A 14,409-nucleotide genomic window follows, 5' to 3' on the forward strand; every position below is an offset into this window, starting at 1 on the left:
CATATAACAATTTTTCTGGTGCTTTCTTCAATTATTTCATAGAATGGCAGGACACTCTGTTGAGCCTTACACGTTCCTTAAGTACCCATGCAATTCCCTAAGTTGCTCTTCCTGTGATTAGGTTTCTCGCACAGGGATGCCTTGATCCTGAGTATGAATGGAGAAAATGAGCTGAAGGCACTCAGATACCGAGAAATACAATAGGCAGATGGGCTGACCCAATGGAGAGTGTTTGTCATCTTCGTATGCTTGCAGGTGAGGGCTTCTCACACCACGTACAAGCAGAAGGCACAGTGTTAAACATAGGTCTGCAGATTGCTCCTTAACTTGTATGGCGAGTGCAAACAAGGCACAGGAGAAAGCGCAATTAAAGGGTAGGCCAGGTAAAAGGCTCTGGCGCTGGACTTAAAAGTGCGGCCAAACCGTGAGAAGGAAGAAACTGAAAACTTAGCGGGCAATAACATTAGAGATCTTTAATTTTCGAACCTTATAATAATCGAACGAGGAGCACCAACCCGAGTATTAATCAGAAAGGCGTCTCGGAACAAGGAGAGGAGAACGGGACCACCGCTAACGAACACCCACCCACCCACCGGGGCCGCTGCCGCCGCCAGGGGGGGACGGAGCGCGGCTCCCGAGTGCAGGCGGAGCCCGCGGCGCTGCTGGGCGCTCCCGGCTCCCTGTTGCTCTCCTCGTCTGCTCTTTCAAGCGACCCGCTGGCAGGAGGAGAGCTCGACATTATCCTCCGCTTGTTTCCGGTCAGTTTGCACGCCATAAAGAAGTGCTCTCGCCTCTTCGCCGCTGTAGGTTTCTCGATTAGCCGGCGGCTTTTCGAAGAAGGGCGAAGTAAGAACGAGGTGTAACAGCGGCTTCTAATATTATCGCGGCCGGCCAGGCTGCGCTCCGTGCTGCGGTTTCGTAACCACCGCTGAGCTCAGTTCCTCGCGCTCGCACGGTGGGGTGTCAGCTAAGACAGACTGACCCTCCTGACTCCTTCCCTCCGGAAAAATGCACGGGAAGGCTTCAGTTATTGACTCAGCTGACTTTCTGCAAGCATACGAAATGTACCACTTTGGAGTACAAAAACCAGGAGGGTGTCTGTCTGCGCCCTCCTCTACTCCCTTACTGGGGGGAGAGAAAGTGTTCTTACATACAACACTATCTGGGGAAACAACTCAATGAATGGAGAATCCAAGCTAACAGAAAACTTTTTCAAACAGGGCAGGGAAAGAGTAAGACAAGCAAAATGCCCGGAAACGTGGGAAGCCGTCTTCAGATGCTACTATGTGAACAAATAGACAGAAATAGGAGAGAAGATGAAAGGCCTTGGATGTTAAGCTCACTTACATAGTTTCAGAGCTGGGCTTGACATTTCTGGGCGGCAGGCTGGGAGCTGCAGGAGCGTGCATGGATGGGTGAGAGGCAGGAGGAGGAGGTGCAGGTGGGGAGGCTGCTGCTGGGGATGGGGCCATCTGTTTAAACCCTTCATTCTTAGGGCCTGAAAAACAAACAAACAGAACAGACTAAATTAACCAAGCAAACAATCAGCTCAAAAAGGACAGAAAATGAAAACCTCAAGTTCTGCCTAGAATGTAATGCCTACAGCGGTTCTTGAAAATGTCTTTGTAATGAGATACTGAAACATCCATTTGTCTAGAGTATAAGATGTTGTGCTCTCATATTATCATTTAATTCTACAATTTGCCTGCAAAGATCAGTGTCACAGAAGCACTGATGCACTCTTGCTGGAGTTTTCCTTGCTCAAAAATAGTTTAAAGGGAAAGGATGAGAAATGAAAAGACTTTTTGGTATTGGTTAAAAGCTGTACAGATCTCTTTTTTTCCTCTCTCGCCTTCAAGTAGATTTGCAATGTCGGCTATAGAATACTGGACCTAGTTTTTTGCACTAGCAAGCCCGTACTAGAAAAGAAGCAATTTGGGAAGGTACATCCTCAACAAACAGGTGTAGTCTTAAAAACAAGATGATGCAGTGCAACAGAAGCACAGAAGCCATAATTATATGAGTACAATGGTGTGTGCGTGTACTGAATGTGTGCTCCACATACAGGCTGCAACCAAAACCATCCTATTGCTCTGAGAGTTTACATTCAGAGAAGTTACTCACACACATTCAAACAAAATCACTGCCTGGATGCCATGATGTTAAGCACAGGATTATATTTTAACTAGCATTAGTGGATTAAAAGCTACCCAGAAGGAATTCTTCCCAGCTGTATGGAGCAATGTCCAACAAAATCTAAGAGAAGAGCAGGAGAAGAAAGGGTATTCACATTTCAGTTAAACCAGCAACAATCAAAAAGAACCCTTTTGTCTTCTGGAGATTCTCTTCAAGTTTACACCTGTGTAGTGGAGATCAAAATCTTGTCAAGAACAGAATAATCTTCAAAGTGTTGGGAAAAAAAGTGGCTTAAACACAAAACAACAAGTATTTAGTAATGCTTAATATCCAGACTGAAACTTAGTAAGACTACTGAAAGAGCTTTCATTAGCTGTTTGGGAGTCTGAAATTCAATGGAACAAACTCTTGTACAGATTCTCTTTTTGTGAATTTATAAAACAGAATGTATAATTTATCCACAATGTATGCACCAAAAAAAATGTTAGGAATCCCATTACCTGTCGTTTTTGGGATGATGTCATTTTAACACTATCACAAGACCAAATGAAGAGCCAGAAGCCTACTGTATTACACAATAAAATACTGGACAATATAAATGGTCTGTGCCTCATTTCTCCACTTCAGATCATTGTTGGGGGCAGAAAACAGGAGCAAGAGTTATTCTTATCTCCTTAAATTAGCAGACATGATTGTGGCAGGGAAGTTGCTATACTAGGTTTATTTTACCTATTTTGGAAACAAATACCAGAACAAACTGACTGTGTCATCTACCCCATCTACAATGCCGGCCAGCCATTTGCTGCTCAGAGCTTGAAATGTGTGTACGAATGGTACTTCTTCCTGATAACCTCCTAGTCTATAGCTACTGTGAGTTTAGATAAGCTAAATGTGGTTTCTGCATGTTAACCGTTCTCAAAAATTTATCTTTCATGGACTCCTGCAGTCTTTCCTTCTCCCCATGCATATACGCTGCAATGACAATATGCTGGCAAGAATCACAAACCTTACAGCAACCCAGATTGGGAGGGGGCTCTTAGGGCCACCTGACCCAGGCTCCCGCTGGAAGCAGAGTCAATAGCTCATGGCTCCTTGAAGCAACACTTGAACATGCATATTAACAAAAGTAAATTTGATGAGATTAAAATATGTGAGATCATAAAAATTTAAAGCCAAAAGTGCAATTTTCTTCAAAAGCCTAGCCACAAGACAATGTGAAATAATACTTTATCTTAGTACTGGGGAGACTACAGCAGCGATAATGTGTGCCAGCTGGAGAAAGCACAAGGAAGAACAGTGGGAACGATAAGAGATCTTGAAAGCGTGAATTCCTGGAGACACTGAATGAATTGTGGTTATTTTGGTGAAGATGACAAGACTGAAGGAAAGCAAAAAAGAGTACGTAAAAGTTTCTGGCAAAGAAAATGGTTCTTTTTTTTTTTTAAAAAAAAAACATCCACTCTCTCTTCATTTCTATGGTACAGAAGACAAGAAGTAATGAGCTTAAAGACCAGCACTGGCTACTAGGATGCATTTTCTAGTTTTCCTGTTTTGGAACTGCAGACAACCAAATATCAATCTGAGGAGCATTAGCAAAAAGCTTTTTTTCCAAAACTTTCTAATTGTATGAAGATTTCTTAAGGATAAAACTCCAAAAAATTATTGTTTTAGTCTCAAAATTGTTATGTATTAGACCTTTTTGTCACATCATTGTCCTTATTCAACTGTCAAGTTGTTTATCCTATCTGTGGTCTAGATTTTTTTTCCAAGGAACCAAACTAACTAATTTTCATTTAACTCTCATTTTCATTCTCATTTAACTCTTCGGGGTCATTTTTCATAGAGAATACCAGCTATATATATATATATATATATATATACTGAAAATAATGGGATGAGTGAGATAGGAGGGCAACACTCAGTGTGAAAAGTCTGTTAATGGCCTCACAGAGACACAGCTATCATGATGTTTCAGTAGAATTTATTTTTTTATTAGAGCAATTTAATTTGATCCCCTTCTGTCTTTTTGAGTCTCGTGGGCTTGGTACTCTGAGGATTCAGACGGGTTCTGTGCTGGTACTGGAACTGAAGACAGCTCTGGACAGTCAGCATGAGAGATTAAATCAAAACTACCTCCTGGCTGCACAGCCACCTACAGCACTCTCACCACAGGAAGCAATGTGATGGACCATCGCTGTATGACAGCTTTGATTACTAACACTGTTTCCATCTGGCCTCTTCTCTGTTCTTTGCTTTTTCACATGCCAGGAGGCATTGAGAAAACAGATAAAGAAACTGAAATTCTTGACAAAGAAATGAAAGAATGGATGAAATGGAATTTGTTCCTCAAATTGTGCAGCTGTAGAGCAGCTAACAGAAGTTTGCAATAGAAACTTCTCATAAAAATAACTAAATACTGCTGCTAAATGTGATTGATACTATACTTCTTTAATCATCCTTAGAGCTTTAGCATCACAGCAGAACTGGGCACAGAACACTTTAAACTGTTCTATGGGCTTAGAGAGCCTTTTCTAACAGCTTCTGTATGCACAGTTAGCAGAGGTCCTGCAGAACATTTGTATATCAGGAAATTCAGGACTCTGAAATTGTCTTGATGTAAAACATATGACGCTGACCCTTGCCATTCCTGGCTTGTGAGAGAGAAATACTGATTCATCTTCAGTAGCTAACACAACACCTAGAGAGAGAACTCATCTTCCCCCTTTGCATCCAAGTATTCTGTGTTCAGTAACTTCAGTAAAAATCAGCCTGAACGTGGCAGTTCTCAGTAACATTCATGCTTTACCATGTGCATTCAAAGAGAAACTAATGAAACCAAACAAACAACAGCAACAACAAAAGCAAGCAAACAGAAAAATAAACAGATGAACCTAATTCTTTGGCACCCCTGTACTCTGTGTGGTCACACACAAGTTTAAGGTCGGGGTAAAAAAAAGATACCCTTTCTCACCTTACTAAAAGTCTTCCATGACTGTCTCAAAATGCTGCATTTCTCAGCCCTAAGATACTGACACCAGAAACACCTAGCAGACCTGGGAGGAAACCCCGGCAGCACCTGGATTCCTTACTGGAATAACACACGCAACAAGCAGTGCAGAGGTGAGTCAGGAATCTGATGAGAACCAGTGCTTCAGCAAGGACCCCTTCTCCCCACTCCTTTTCAGATGCAGGCTTCAATCCTGACAAAGCTGAACTGGCACATCTCTATGTATCCTCTCCCTAAATATCAGGGTGTTTCATTGCTTGGATGGGAGACTAGCAAGCAGATGAGGAACAGTATCTAATTATCAACCTGAGCAGAACAGAAGGAGTCAAAAACAAAACAAAACAAAACAAAACAAAACAAAACAAAACAAAACATTGTAAAGCACTCACAGCTACAGTTCAACTCCCATGAGTTGAAGGTACAAATTGCCAATCAGTTCAACCTGTGATTCCTTGGCACTAAGCTATTAAGTAGCAACAGTGAAAAAGAATAGTTTTGATAATTGCCTATGAGGTAGGAAGCAATCCCATTCTGTCGGGTGATGGCATAGCTTCAGCTATTTGTATTTTTCTTCAACCTTGGCTGGATTATAGCAACTATGTATGCAGGCTTTCAAAGTCGTTTGTGCGTACGAAATTCCAGTTAGCTCAGAACAGTTGCTATGTGTCTTCCCAGCAACACAAGCTCTTACAAATGCTGGCCTGGCCTCCATTCTCCACACAGCCAACTTCACAGAATCACAGAATAGCTAAGATTGAAAAGGACTTCTAGAGGCCACTTGGTCCAAGCCCTGTTCGAGCAGGAACGCTTAGAACAGGATGCCCAGGACCATGTCCAGACGGCTTTTGTAACCTTAACTGCAAGAACTTTGAATTATGTTTAAGGTATCAGGCCACAGCATCTAGGCCTCAGATGAGAAATTTCTAGTTGAAGAATGCATACTGAAAAAAAAGAAACTGGACATACAAATCACAATAACTTCAGTTTCAAGTTCACGCTCATCACACCTACTTCACCATAAATGTAGCACTATCATATTAAAGAAAACCCCTTCCATAACAAATAATTTTCTTGCATATATAGGAGAAAAACTGTTTCTTCATTTCATATCCTAAAAAATAGTCCATCTCTCTTTCATTAGCCTATGGAAAGACCTCTTTCTCTCTGATTCCTGACACAGTGTGCCACTGGTGAGGAGTCACTCCTTTCTGGTTTTGTTAATGTAGAGAAAAACTGACAATGATCTGCTACTGTAAGGATTCTGCAGGATAAATGCCTGGAATTTCATACTTCTTAATGAATTTAATGATTGTTTTCATGAAAAAAAAAAAAGGACTTCAGATTTTTCAAGGAGTTACACTGCTAGTCCAAAGTTCTGCATTTTGAAATAAACATTTATTTTACAAAATAAAATTCTTTTAAGGTACTTTGCAAATGTGGTCTTGTTTTTCAGTTTTACTGCAAAACGTGTCACCATTTCTACATGTAAGATCTGGGAAGGCTTCTGGGTTTTACAGAGAATTTGCTGAGAACCTGCAACAACACTTGCAGCAGCTGATCACCCACTTCCTACTTTATTCGTAATTTGCAGAGAGCTGCTCTTTGCTCTGCTTCCCTAACCTGCATGTTGATTTAGATATAAGACATTATTTTGTGTTTCATTATTATGCTGCTTTGGAGCTGCTGAAAGTAAAGAGGCTACACCTGCAAGATTTCTGAAGCTCAGTGCTTTTGATATGCTGTTGTTAGACATGCTGTAACCATAGAGGCATTAAGATTACTGGAGACACTGCTCATGCCTGTAAAACAAAGACCGCAAAATGGTTTTGATGTTGCTCTCCTTGAGTCCAGGTTCTACCTTAAGAAATACTTGAATACAATCTTAATTTTTTTCTTTTATTCTCAGCTCTCCTGGCTCTTCTTTATCTTAGACGGTAATTGTGCTTTTTCAGTTTTATTCAAAGGAAGTCACCTCCCACAAAAGGGAAATTTTGGAGGAGGGAAATGAGGAAAATGAAGACTTAGCACAGAGCTCCATCTATTTTAAGAAAACATTGCTGATATTTGCTCGTACATCATGGAAAATAGGATCTGAGCAGATAGATAGAAAATTTGTCTCTCTTTTTCAAGAAGAACATCTAGTTGATCTAAGTTGGGAAATGTTTTCTTCAGTTAAGTGGTACTTGAATGCCTTACACTCTCAAGATGACATAGAGACCACAGATCACATACCTTGCCGACAGTATATCCCATTCTACATGAGACAGTATAAACAAACAGATGAGGAATAAAAGAACACCAGAAAAATCTACACGAGGTTGATATCTGAAAAACATTGAACATACGATCAGTCTTACTCCCAAAAGAAAACCTGCAGGCTTCATCAGAAGTATTATGGCATAAAAGCTTTCAGGATTGAGCTGTATGGTGACTAAATAAGAGACTGGATATTCAGCATACTTTGGGCAGAGCTGACCGGCATGAGGGAAGTGATTTCAAACAACTGATGCGTAATCACATGCAGAAGCTTATCCTTATCTAAAGGGGAACCAGTATTAATTCCCCTTTGAACTATCAGTAAAACTTTTTGTTGTTTGATGAAAAAACTTTAATGATGATGCTGATTATTTTTTAATGAGAGATATTTATAAACCTAGCCAATTATTTTTATATTGTAAAGGAAAAATATATGCAGGAAAAAAATAGCAACTGGAAGTATTCAGGGATAGAGTACATGCAAGATAGTAGTAGTTTAAAATTAATCTTTGGTAAGCCATATTTGAAAGAAAAGGCAAAAGAAAATGCATACATAGATGCAAAGGCAATCAAAAGAAAATGTACTAGAAGAAATTTATTTAAAATATGACTACTTATTTTCCAAATCAACAAACTAATACAGAGCTTGACAATTTCTTCTACTCATTGTTCAGTGTGGAAAACAATGACATCAAACAGAGCATACAGATCTATTTAAAAAGTAATCATAGAAGTGCAAACACTGACAGTCTATATGGAACGTCAGTTGCATAAAAAATTCCCACACTACAAAATCTTGCATTCAAATCAGGGGACTTTTGCTCATTTATCTTCCGGTTCTGCAAACAAGGAACATCATTGTTCCAAATGCTTAAATTTCAAGGAGGCTCAGTTTCAGGAAGAAACTGATAACATCAAATATGTTCATTGATAAAACAAATTCTTTAGGATAAAATTGTCAGTATACTGCTTAAAAAAGCTTTCTAACATCTTTATATTTAAATTACATTTTTCTTTCTATCAATACTGAATAGTTAATTTAGTATTTAATATCAAAGCATTCAAGAATACCTAGCTGTTTCCTATAAGAAGTATTTGGATAACTAAAACAACTTTAAATTACTAGATATAAAGAACATGATGAAAATGATCTTTCAAAAATGTCTCAAGAGTTACTGTTTTTCAAAATAAAAGTCATATAAAGAAAAATGTTCCTGCCCATTTTAGTGGAAGGTTGTATATAACTATGTTTAATGAAGATAGCTTCATTCTTCTACATCTGATTCAATCCTACAAGATATTTTTTCTAGAAAAGAAAAAACTTTATCTTGGCCTTTCAAGTCAAAGTACATTTGCCTAGGTATACCATAAAAATGTAAAATCTAAGCATTCAGTTTAGTCTTCATTTTTCTATGATCATTTCACAACTTTTTGTGTGTGTGCCCTTGAGAGACTATTTAATAAAAAGAAAATACTTACCATTGCTTTCTAGTAAAAATTGTCATTCTTGCTTAAAAAGATTTGTGGGTGTCTTTAGAAGGATAAATATGAAATAATATGAATAAAGCTTTGTATTGTGTTTACATAGCATGGTTTAGGTGGTGGTGGGTGAGGGGAGTGCAGTGGTGGTCTCTGTGAGAAGAGGCTGGGATCTGTTCCAGCTGACTCAAAAAGGGACCCACCACTGTCCAAAGCTGAGCCCATCAGCAATGCTTGTGTCACCTCTGTGATAACGTACTTAAGAAAAGGTAAAAAAGCATCATGCATCATCTGTGGAAAGAGAGGAGTGAGAAAACCATGAGAAGCAGCCCTGCAGGCACCAAGGTTAGTGAAGGAGGGCAGAAGGTGCTCCAGGCACTGAGCAGAAGTGATCATGAGGGAGTGGCAGTGACAGAGCATTACAGACTGACCATAGCCCCCATTCCCCATAGCCAGCACTGCTTGGCATAGGGAAGATATGATGGAGTCAGGAGTGAAGTTGAGCCTGGGAAGAAAGTGGGCTGGGGAAGGTGTTTTAGTTTAGGTTTGGTTTGTTGTTTTTGTTTTTTTTTCTCACTATCAAACTCTACTTTACATTAACAATAAAATAATCTTCCTCAAATCCTAGAATCATAGAATCCTAGAAACATAGAGTCATAGAATCATAGGGGTTGGAAAGACCATTAAGATCATCTAGTCCAACCATCAGCCCACACCTGTTGTCACTCTAAACTACGTCACTCTAAACTACGTCACTCAGGGCCACATCTGCACTTTTCTTGAAAACCTCCAGGGACATTGACTCCACCACTTCCCTGGGCAGCCTGTTTCAATACCTCACCTCTCTTTTGGAGAAGAAATTTTTTTTAATATCCAACCTGAACCTCCCCTGGTGCAACTTGGAGTCATTGCTTCTTGTCTTGTCACTAGTTAGGTGGGAGAAGAGGCCAACCCCCACCTTGCCACAATCCTCTTTCAGGTAGTTGTGGAGTGATAAGTTTTTCTCTGAGATACGATGGGGGAAGGGGGTGTACTGGGTGAAAGAGAAGAGCATGGGAACGCTGTCACCTTGGAAGGAGGTAGGGGAAAACCCCAGACTTGTCCTGGAGGTATTAGGGAGGGCTCCTCCAAGAAGGCAACAAGGCCAATAGCCAAGCTGAAGTGCCTCTATACCAATGCACGCAGCATGGGAAATGAACAGGAGGAGTTAGAAACTGTGGCACAACTGGGAAAGTATGACCTAACTGCTACCACAGAAACACGGTGGGATGAATCCCATGATTGGAATACTCTGAGGGCTACAGACTCTTCAGAAGTGATAGACAGGGTAGGAGGGGTGGAGGAGTTGCCCTCTGTGTTAGGAAGTGGATAGATTGCAAACAGCTGTGTCTGAGAAAGAGCTATGATCAGGTTGAGAGCTTGTGTGTTCAAATCAAGGATCAGTCCAGTAAAGGGCATCTAGTGGTTGGGGTCTGCTACAGGCCACCTGATCAGAGGGAGCCTGTTGACGAGGTCTTTTTGCTTCAGCTGCAGGAAATGTCATGCTCGCGGGCTCTTCTCCTGATGGGGGATTTCAACCACCCAGAAATCTGCTGGGATAGCAGCATGGCGGGCGGCAGACAATCCAGGAGATTCCTGGAGTCTGTTGAGGATAACTTCCTGGTCCAGGTATTAGATGGACTGACACAAGGTGAAGCCTTACTGGACCTGGTGCTCACCAATGTGGAGGGGAGCATTAGAGGGATTAAGATTGGAGGCAGCCTGGGCTGTAGTGACCATGCCCTCATGGAGTTTGTGATCCTGAAGAATGCAGGCCTGGAAAAAAGCAGGATGCGGAAGTTCAGGAGAGCAAACTGCCGTCTGCTCAAGGAACTGCTGGGTGGGATCTCCCGGGAAACTGTCCTAAGGGGCGTAGGAACAGAACAGAGCTGGCAGCTCTTTAAGGACACCCTCCTGAGAGAGCAATGGATCTCCATCTCCTAGCAGAAGAAGTCGAGCAGGGGAGCAGGTGACTGATGTGCCTGATCAAGGACCTGCAGCTTAAACTGAGGGAAAAGAGAGAAATGTATGCGAAGTGGAAGCAGGGTTGTGTAACCTGGGAAGAATACAGGGCTGTTGTCTGTGTGTGTAGATACAGGATCAGGAAAGCCAAGGCACTGATGGAGCTGAACTTGGCAAGGGATGTGAAAGATAACAAGAAGAGGTTCTACAGTTACACAGGCAGGAGGAGACAGGCCAAGGAGAGTGTTCCCGCTCTGATAAAAGGTAATGGAGAGCTGGATTCCTCAGACATGGAAAAAGATGAGGTACTCAGTGAGTGCTTTGCCTCAGTCTCCACAGGTGGTCAGGCTTCCCATGTCTGCCAGGACCCTGAAACTCTAGGGGAGAATGTGGGGAGTGGATTCCGTCCCACTGTAACAGTGGAATGAGTCCAAGACCTCATGAAACTGGATGTATGTAAGTCCATGGGGCCAGATGATATCCATCCCAGGGTTCTGAGAAAGATGGCTGATGTGGTTGCTGAGCCACTCTCCATCATATTTGAAAAATCATGGCTGTCTGGTGAAGTCCCTGGTGACTGGAAAAAGGGAAATATTACTCCCATTTTTAAGAAAGGGAGAAAGGAAGACCCGGGGAACTACAGGCCGGTGAGCCTCACCTCTGTGCCTGGGAAGATCACGGAGCAGATCCTCCTAGAAGAAATGTTAAGGCACATACAAGACAAAGAGGTGATCTGAGACAGCCAGCATGGCTTCACCAAAGGCAGATCTTGCCTGACCAATCTGGTGGCCTTCTATGATGGAGTGACAGCATTAGTGGATGGGGAAGGGCAACAGATGTCATCTTCCTGGACTTCTGCAAAGCCTTTGACATGGTCCCTCACCACATCCTTCTCTCTAAATTGGAGAGGTATGGATTTGAAGGATGGACTGTTCAGTGGATTAAGAATTGGTTGGCTGGTCTCAGCCAAAGGGATGTGATTAATGGTTCTATGTCAGGGTGGAGGCCGGTCATGAGTGGTGTCCCCCAAGGCTCAGTCTTGGGACCAGTGCTCTTCAACATCTTTATCAAGGACATAGACAATGGAATCAAGTGCACCCTCAGCAAGTTTGCAGACAACACCAAGCAGAGTGGTGCAGTCAACACACTGAAGGGAAGGGAAGCCATCCAGAGGGACCTGGACAGGCTGGAGAAGTGGGCCCTTGAGAAACTAATGAGGTTCAACAAGGCCAAATGCAAGGTGCTGCACTTGGGCTGAGGCAATCCCAGGTATTCATACAGACTGGGGGAAAAACTCCTTGAGAACAGCCCTGCGGAGAAGGACTTGGGGGTCCTGGTTGATGAGAAGCTGGACGTGAGCCAGCCGTGTGCGCTGGCAGCCCGGAAGGCCAACTATGTTCTGGGCTGCATTAAAAGAGGAGTGGTCAGCAGGGAGAGGGAGGTGATTGTCCCCCTCTACTCGGCTCTTGTGAAGCCCCATCTGGAGTACTGCGTCCAGGCCTGGGGCCCCCAGTACAAGAAAGATGTGGAGCTCTTGGAATAGGTCCAGAGGAGGGCCATTAAGATGATCAGAGGGCTGGAGCACCTCTCCTATGAAGAAAGGTTGAGGGAACTGGGTTTGTTTAGCTTGGAGAAGAGAAGGCTCCAAGGAGACCTCATTGTGGCCTTCCAGTACTTGAAGAGAGCATATAAACAGGAGGGGGTACGGCTGTTTACATAGGTGGATAGCGATAGCACAAGGGGGAATGGTTTTAAATTAAGGCAGGGGAGGTTTAGGTTAGATATTAGGAGGAAGTTTTTCACACAGAGGGTGGTGACGCACTGGAACAGGTTGCCCAAGGAGGTTGTGGTTGTGTGTATGCCCTGTCCCTGGAGGCATTCAAGGCCAGGCTGGATGTGGCTCTGAGCAGCCTGGTCTAGTGGTTGGTGACCGTGCACACAGCAGGGGAGTTGAAACTCGATGATCTTTGAGGTCCTTTTCAACCCAGGCCATTCTATGATTCTATGATTCTGCTTGTCTAGTCTGAACAATCCCAGTTCCCTCAGCCGCACCCCATAAAATTTATGCACCAAACCCTTCACCAGCTTTGTTACCCTTTTTTGGACACACTGTCTTTCTTGTAGGGAGGGGCTCAAAACTGAACACAGTTCTCAGAGTGCAGCCTCACCATTGCCAAGTACAGCTGCTGTTAGTCTGACCCACTTTATGTCTGTTCCCTTTTTTTTTTTTTTTTTTGAAGGAACAAGATTGTGGAAAAGCATATGAAACCTCAGATCTCCCTGTGAGGAATCCAAAAATAGAGAAATTAGGGTAATCAGACCAGTGTCATCTGCAGGAGAAGTATTTCACTTCTACAACGGAACTGGGAAAGCTGGGAAAGTTGTTTTGGAAGACTTAATTCAAAACTCAGGAGTGTTCAGCAGTGCATAAAATCCAAATGCTTTTATAATATCATTATTAACTTATGCATGGTGACTTGCATAATACAATCAAATAATAAAGGTTCATTTAAAGTGTTTCTTTGAGTGAACCAAAATAGGTCTAGTAAATAACAACATAGAACAGAATATGCAACATTTTACAGAGTTTTTCATTTGTGAACCACTAGGGAAATATTTTTAAAACAATAAGGAGAAATTAAGACATCCCAGCTCAAAGAGAAACTATGTCAAACTTCAAAGGTATGAGAGGTATGTGCATTTTTGTAAGCAGAACAGAGAGGAGTTGTTTGGATCTAGCTAAAAATGAGACCTTTAAGCTTCAAGATGCATCTCCAGTGATTATACCAGGAACATGCTGATCAACGCTCAGCTGAACATGAGCCAGCAGTGTGCCCAGGTGACCAAAAATGCCAGTGGCATTCTGGCTTGTATCAGAAATAGGGTTGCCAGCAGGAGCAGGGATGTGATCATCCCTCTGTACTCAGCCCTGGTGAGGGCTGCACCTTGAGTACTGTATTTAGTTTTGGGCCCCTCACTACAGGAAAGACATGAGGCCCTGGAGCATGACCAGAGAAGGGCAATGAAGCTGGTGAGGGGTCTGGAGCACAGGCCTTATGAGGAGCAGCTGAGGGAACTGGGATTGTTTAGTCTGGAGAAGAGGAGGCTCAGGGGAGACGTTATCACTCTCTATAACTACCTTAAGGGGGGTTGTGGCGAGGTCAGGGTCAGCCTCTTCTCCTGTGTCACTAGCAATAGGATTAGAGGGAATGGCCTCAAGCTGTGCCAGAAGAGATTCAGGTTGGACATTAGGAGAAATTTCTTCTCTGAAAGAAAGGTCAGGTACTGGAATAGGCTGCTCAGGGAGGCGGTGGAGTCATCGTCCCTGAAGGTGTTTGGGAAACATTTAGACATTGTACTAAGGGACATGGTTTAATGGGAGATATTGGTGATAGGTGGACAGTTTTACTGGATGGTCTTGGAGGTCTTTTCCAACCTTGGTGATTTTATGGTTCTGTAATTCTATTATTCTATTATTCTATGTCTAGAACTTCATGACCACACAAATATTTTTGCACATCTGGAAAAAA

At 42.5% G+C, this 14,409-nt stretch overlaps 1 protein-coding gene across 6 annotated transcripts in view; it reads right to left on the minus strand.

Annotated features, from left to right (window-relative positions):
- FYB1 (FYN binding protein 1) overlaps positions 1–14,409 on the minus strand; it is a 64,758-nt gene that overhangs the window by 22,265 nt on the left and 28,084 nt on the right. For all 6 annotated transcript variants that reach the window (XM_021380747.1, XM_021380746.1, XM_021380745.1 and 3 more), the window contains exon 3: positions 1,348–1,498. In XM_021380747.1, the coding sequence (XP_021236422.1) occupies positions 1,348–1,498 (151 nt within the window). The remainder of the gene's footprint in view (positions 1–1,347; positions 1,499–14,409) is intronic.

This window comes from Numida meleagris, chromosome Z, assembly GCF_002078875.1.
Source record: "Numida meleagris isolate 19003 breed g44 Domestic line chromosome Z, NumMel1.0, whole genome shotgun sequence".
Taxonomy (NCBI): Eukaryota; Metazoa; Chordata; class Aves; order Galliformes; family Numididae; genus Numida; species Numida meleagris.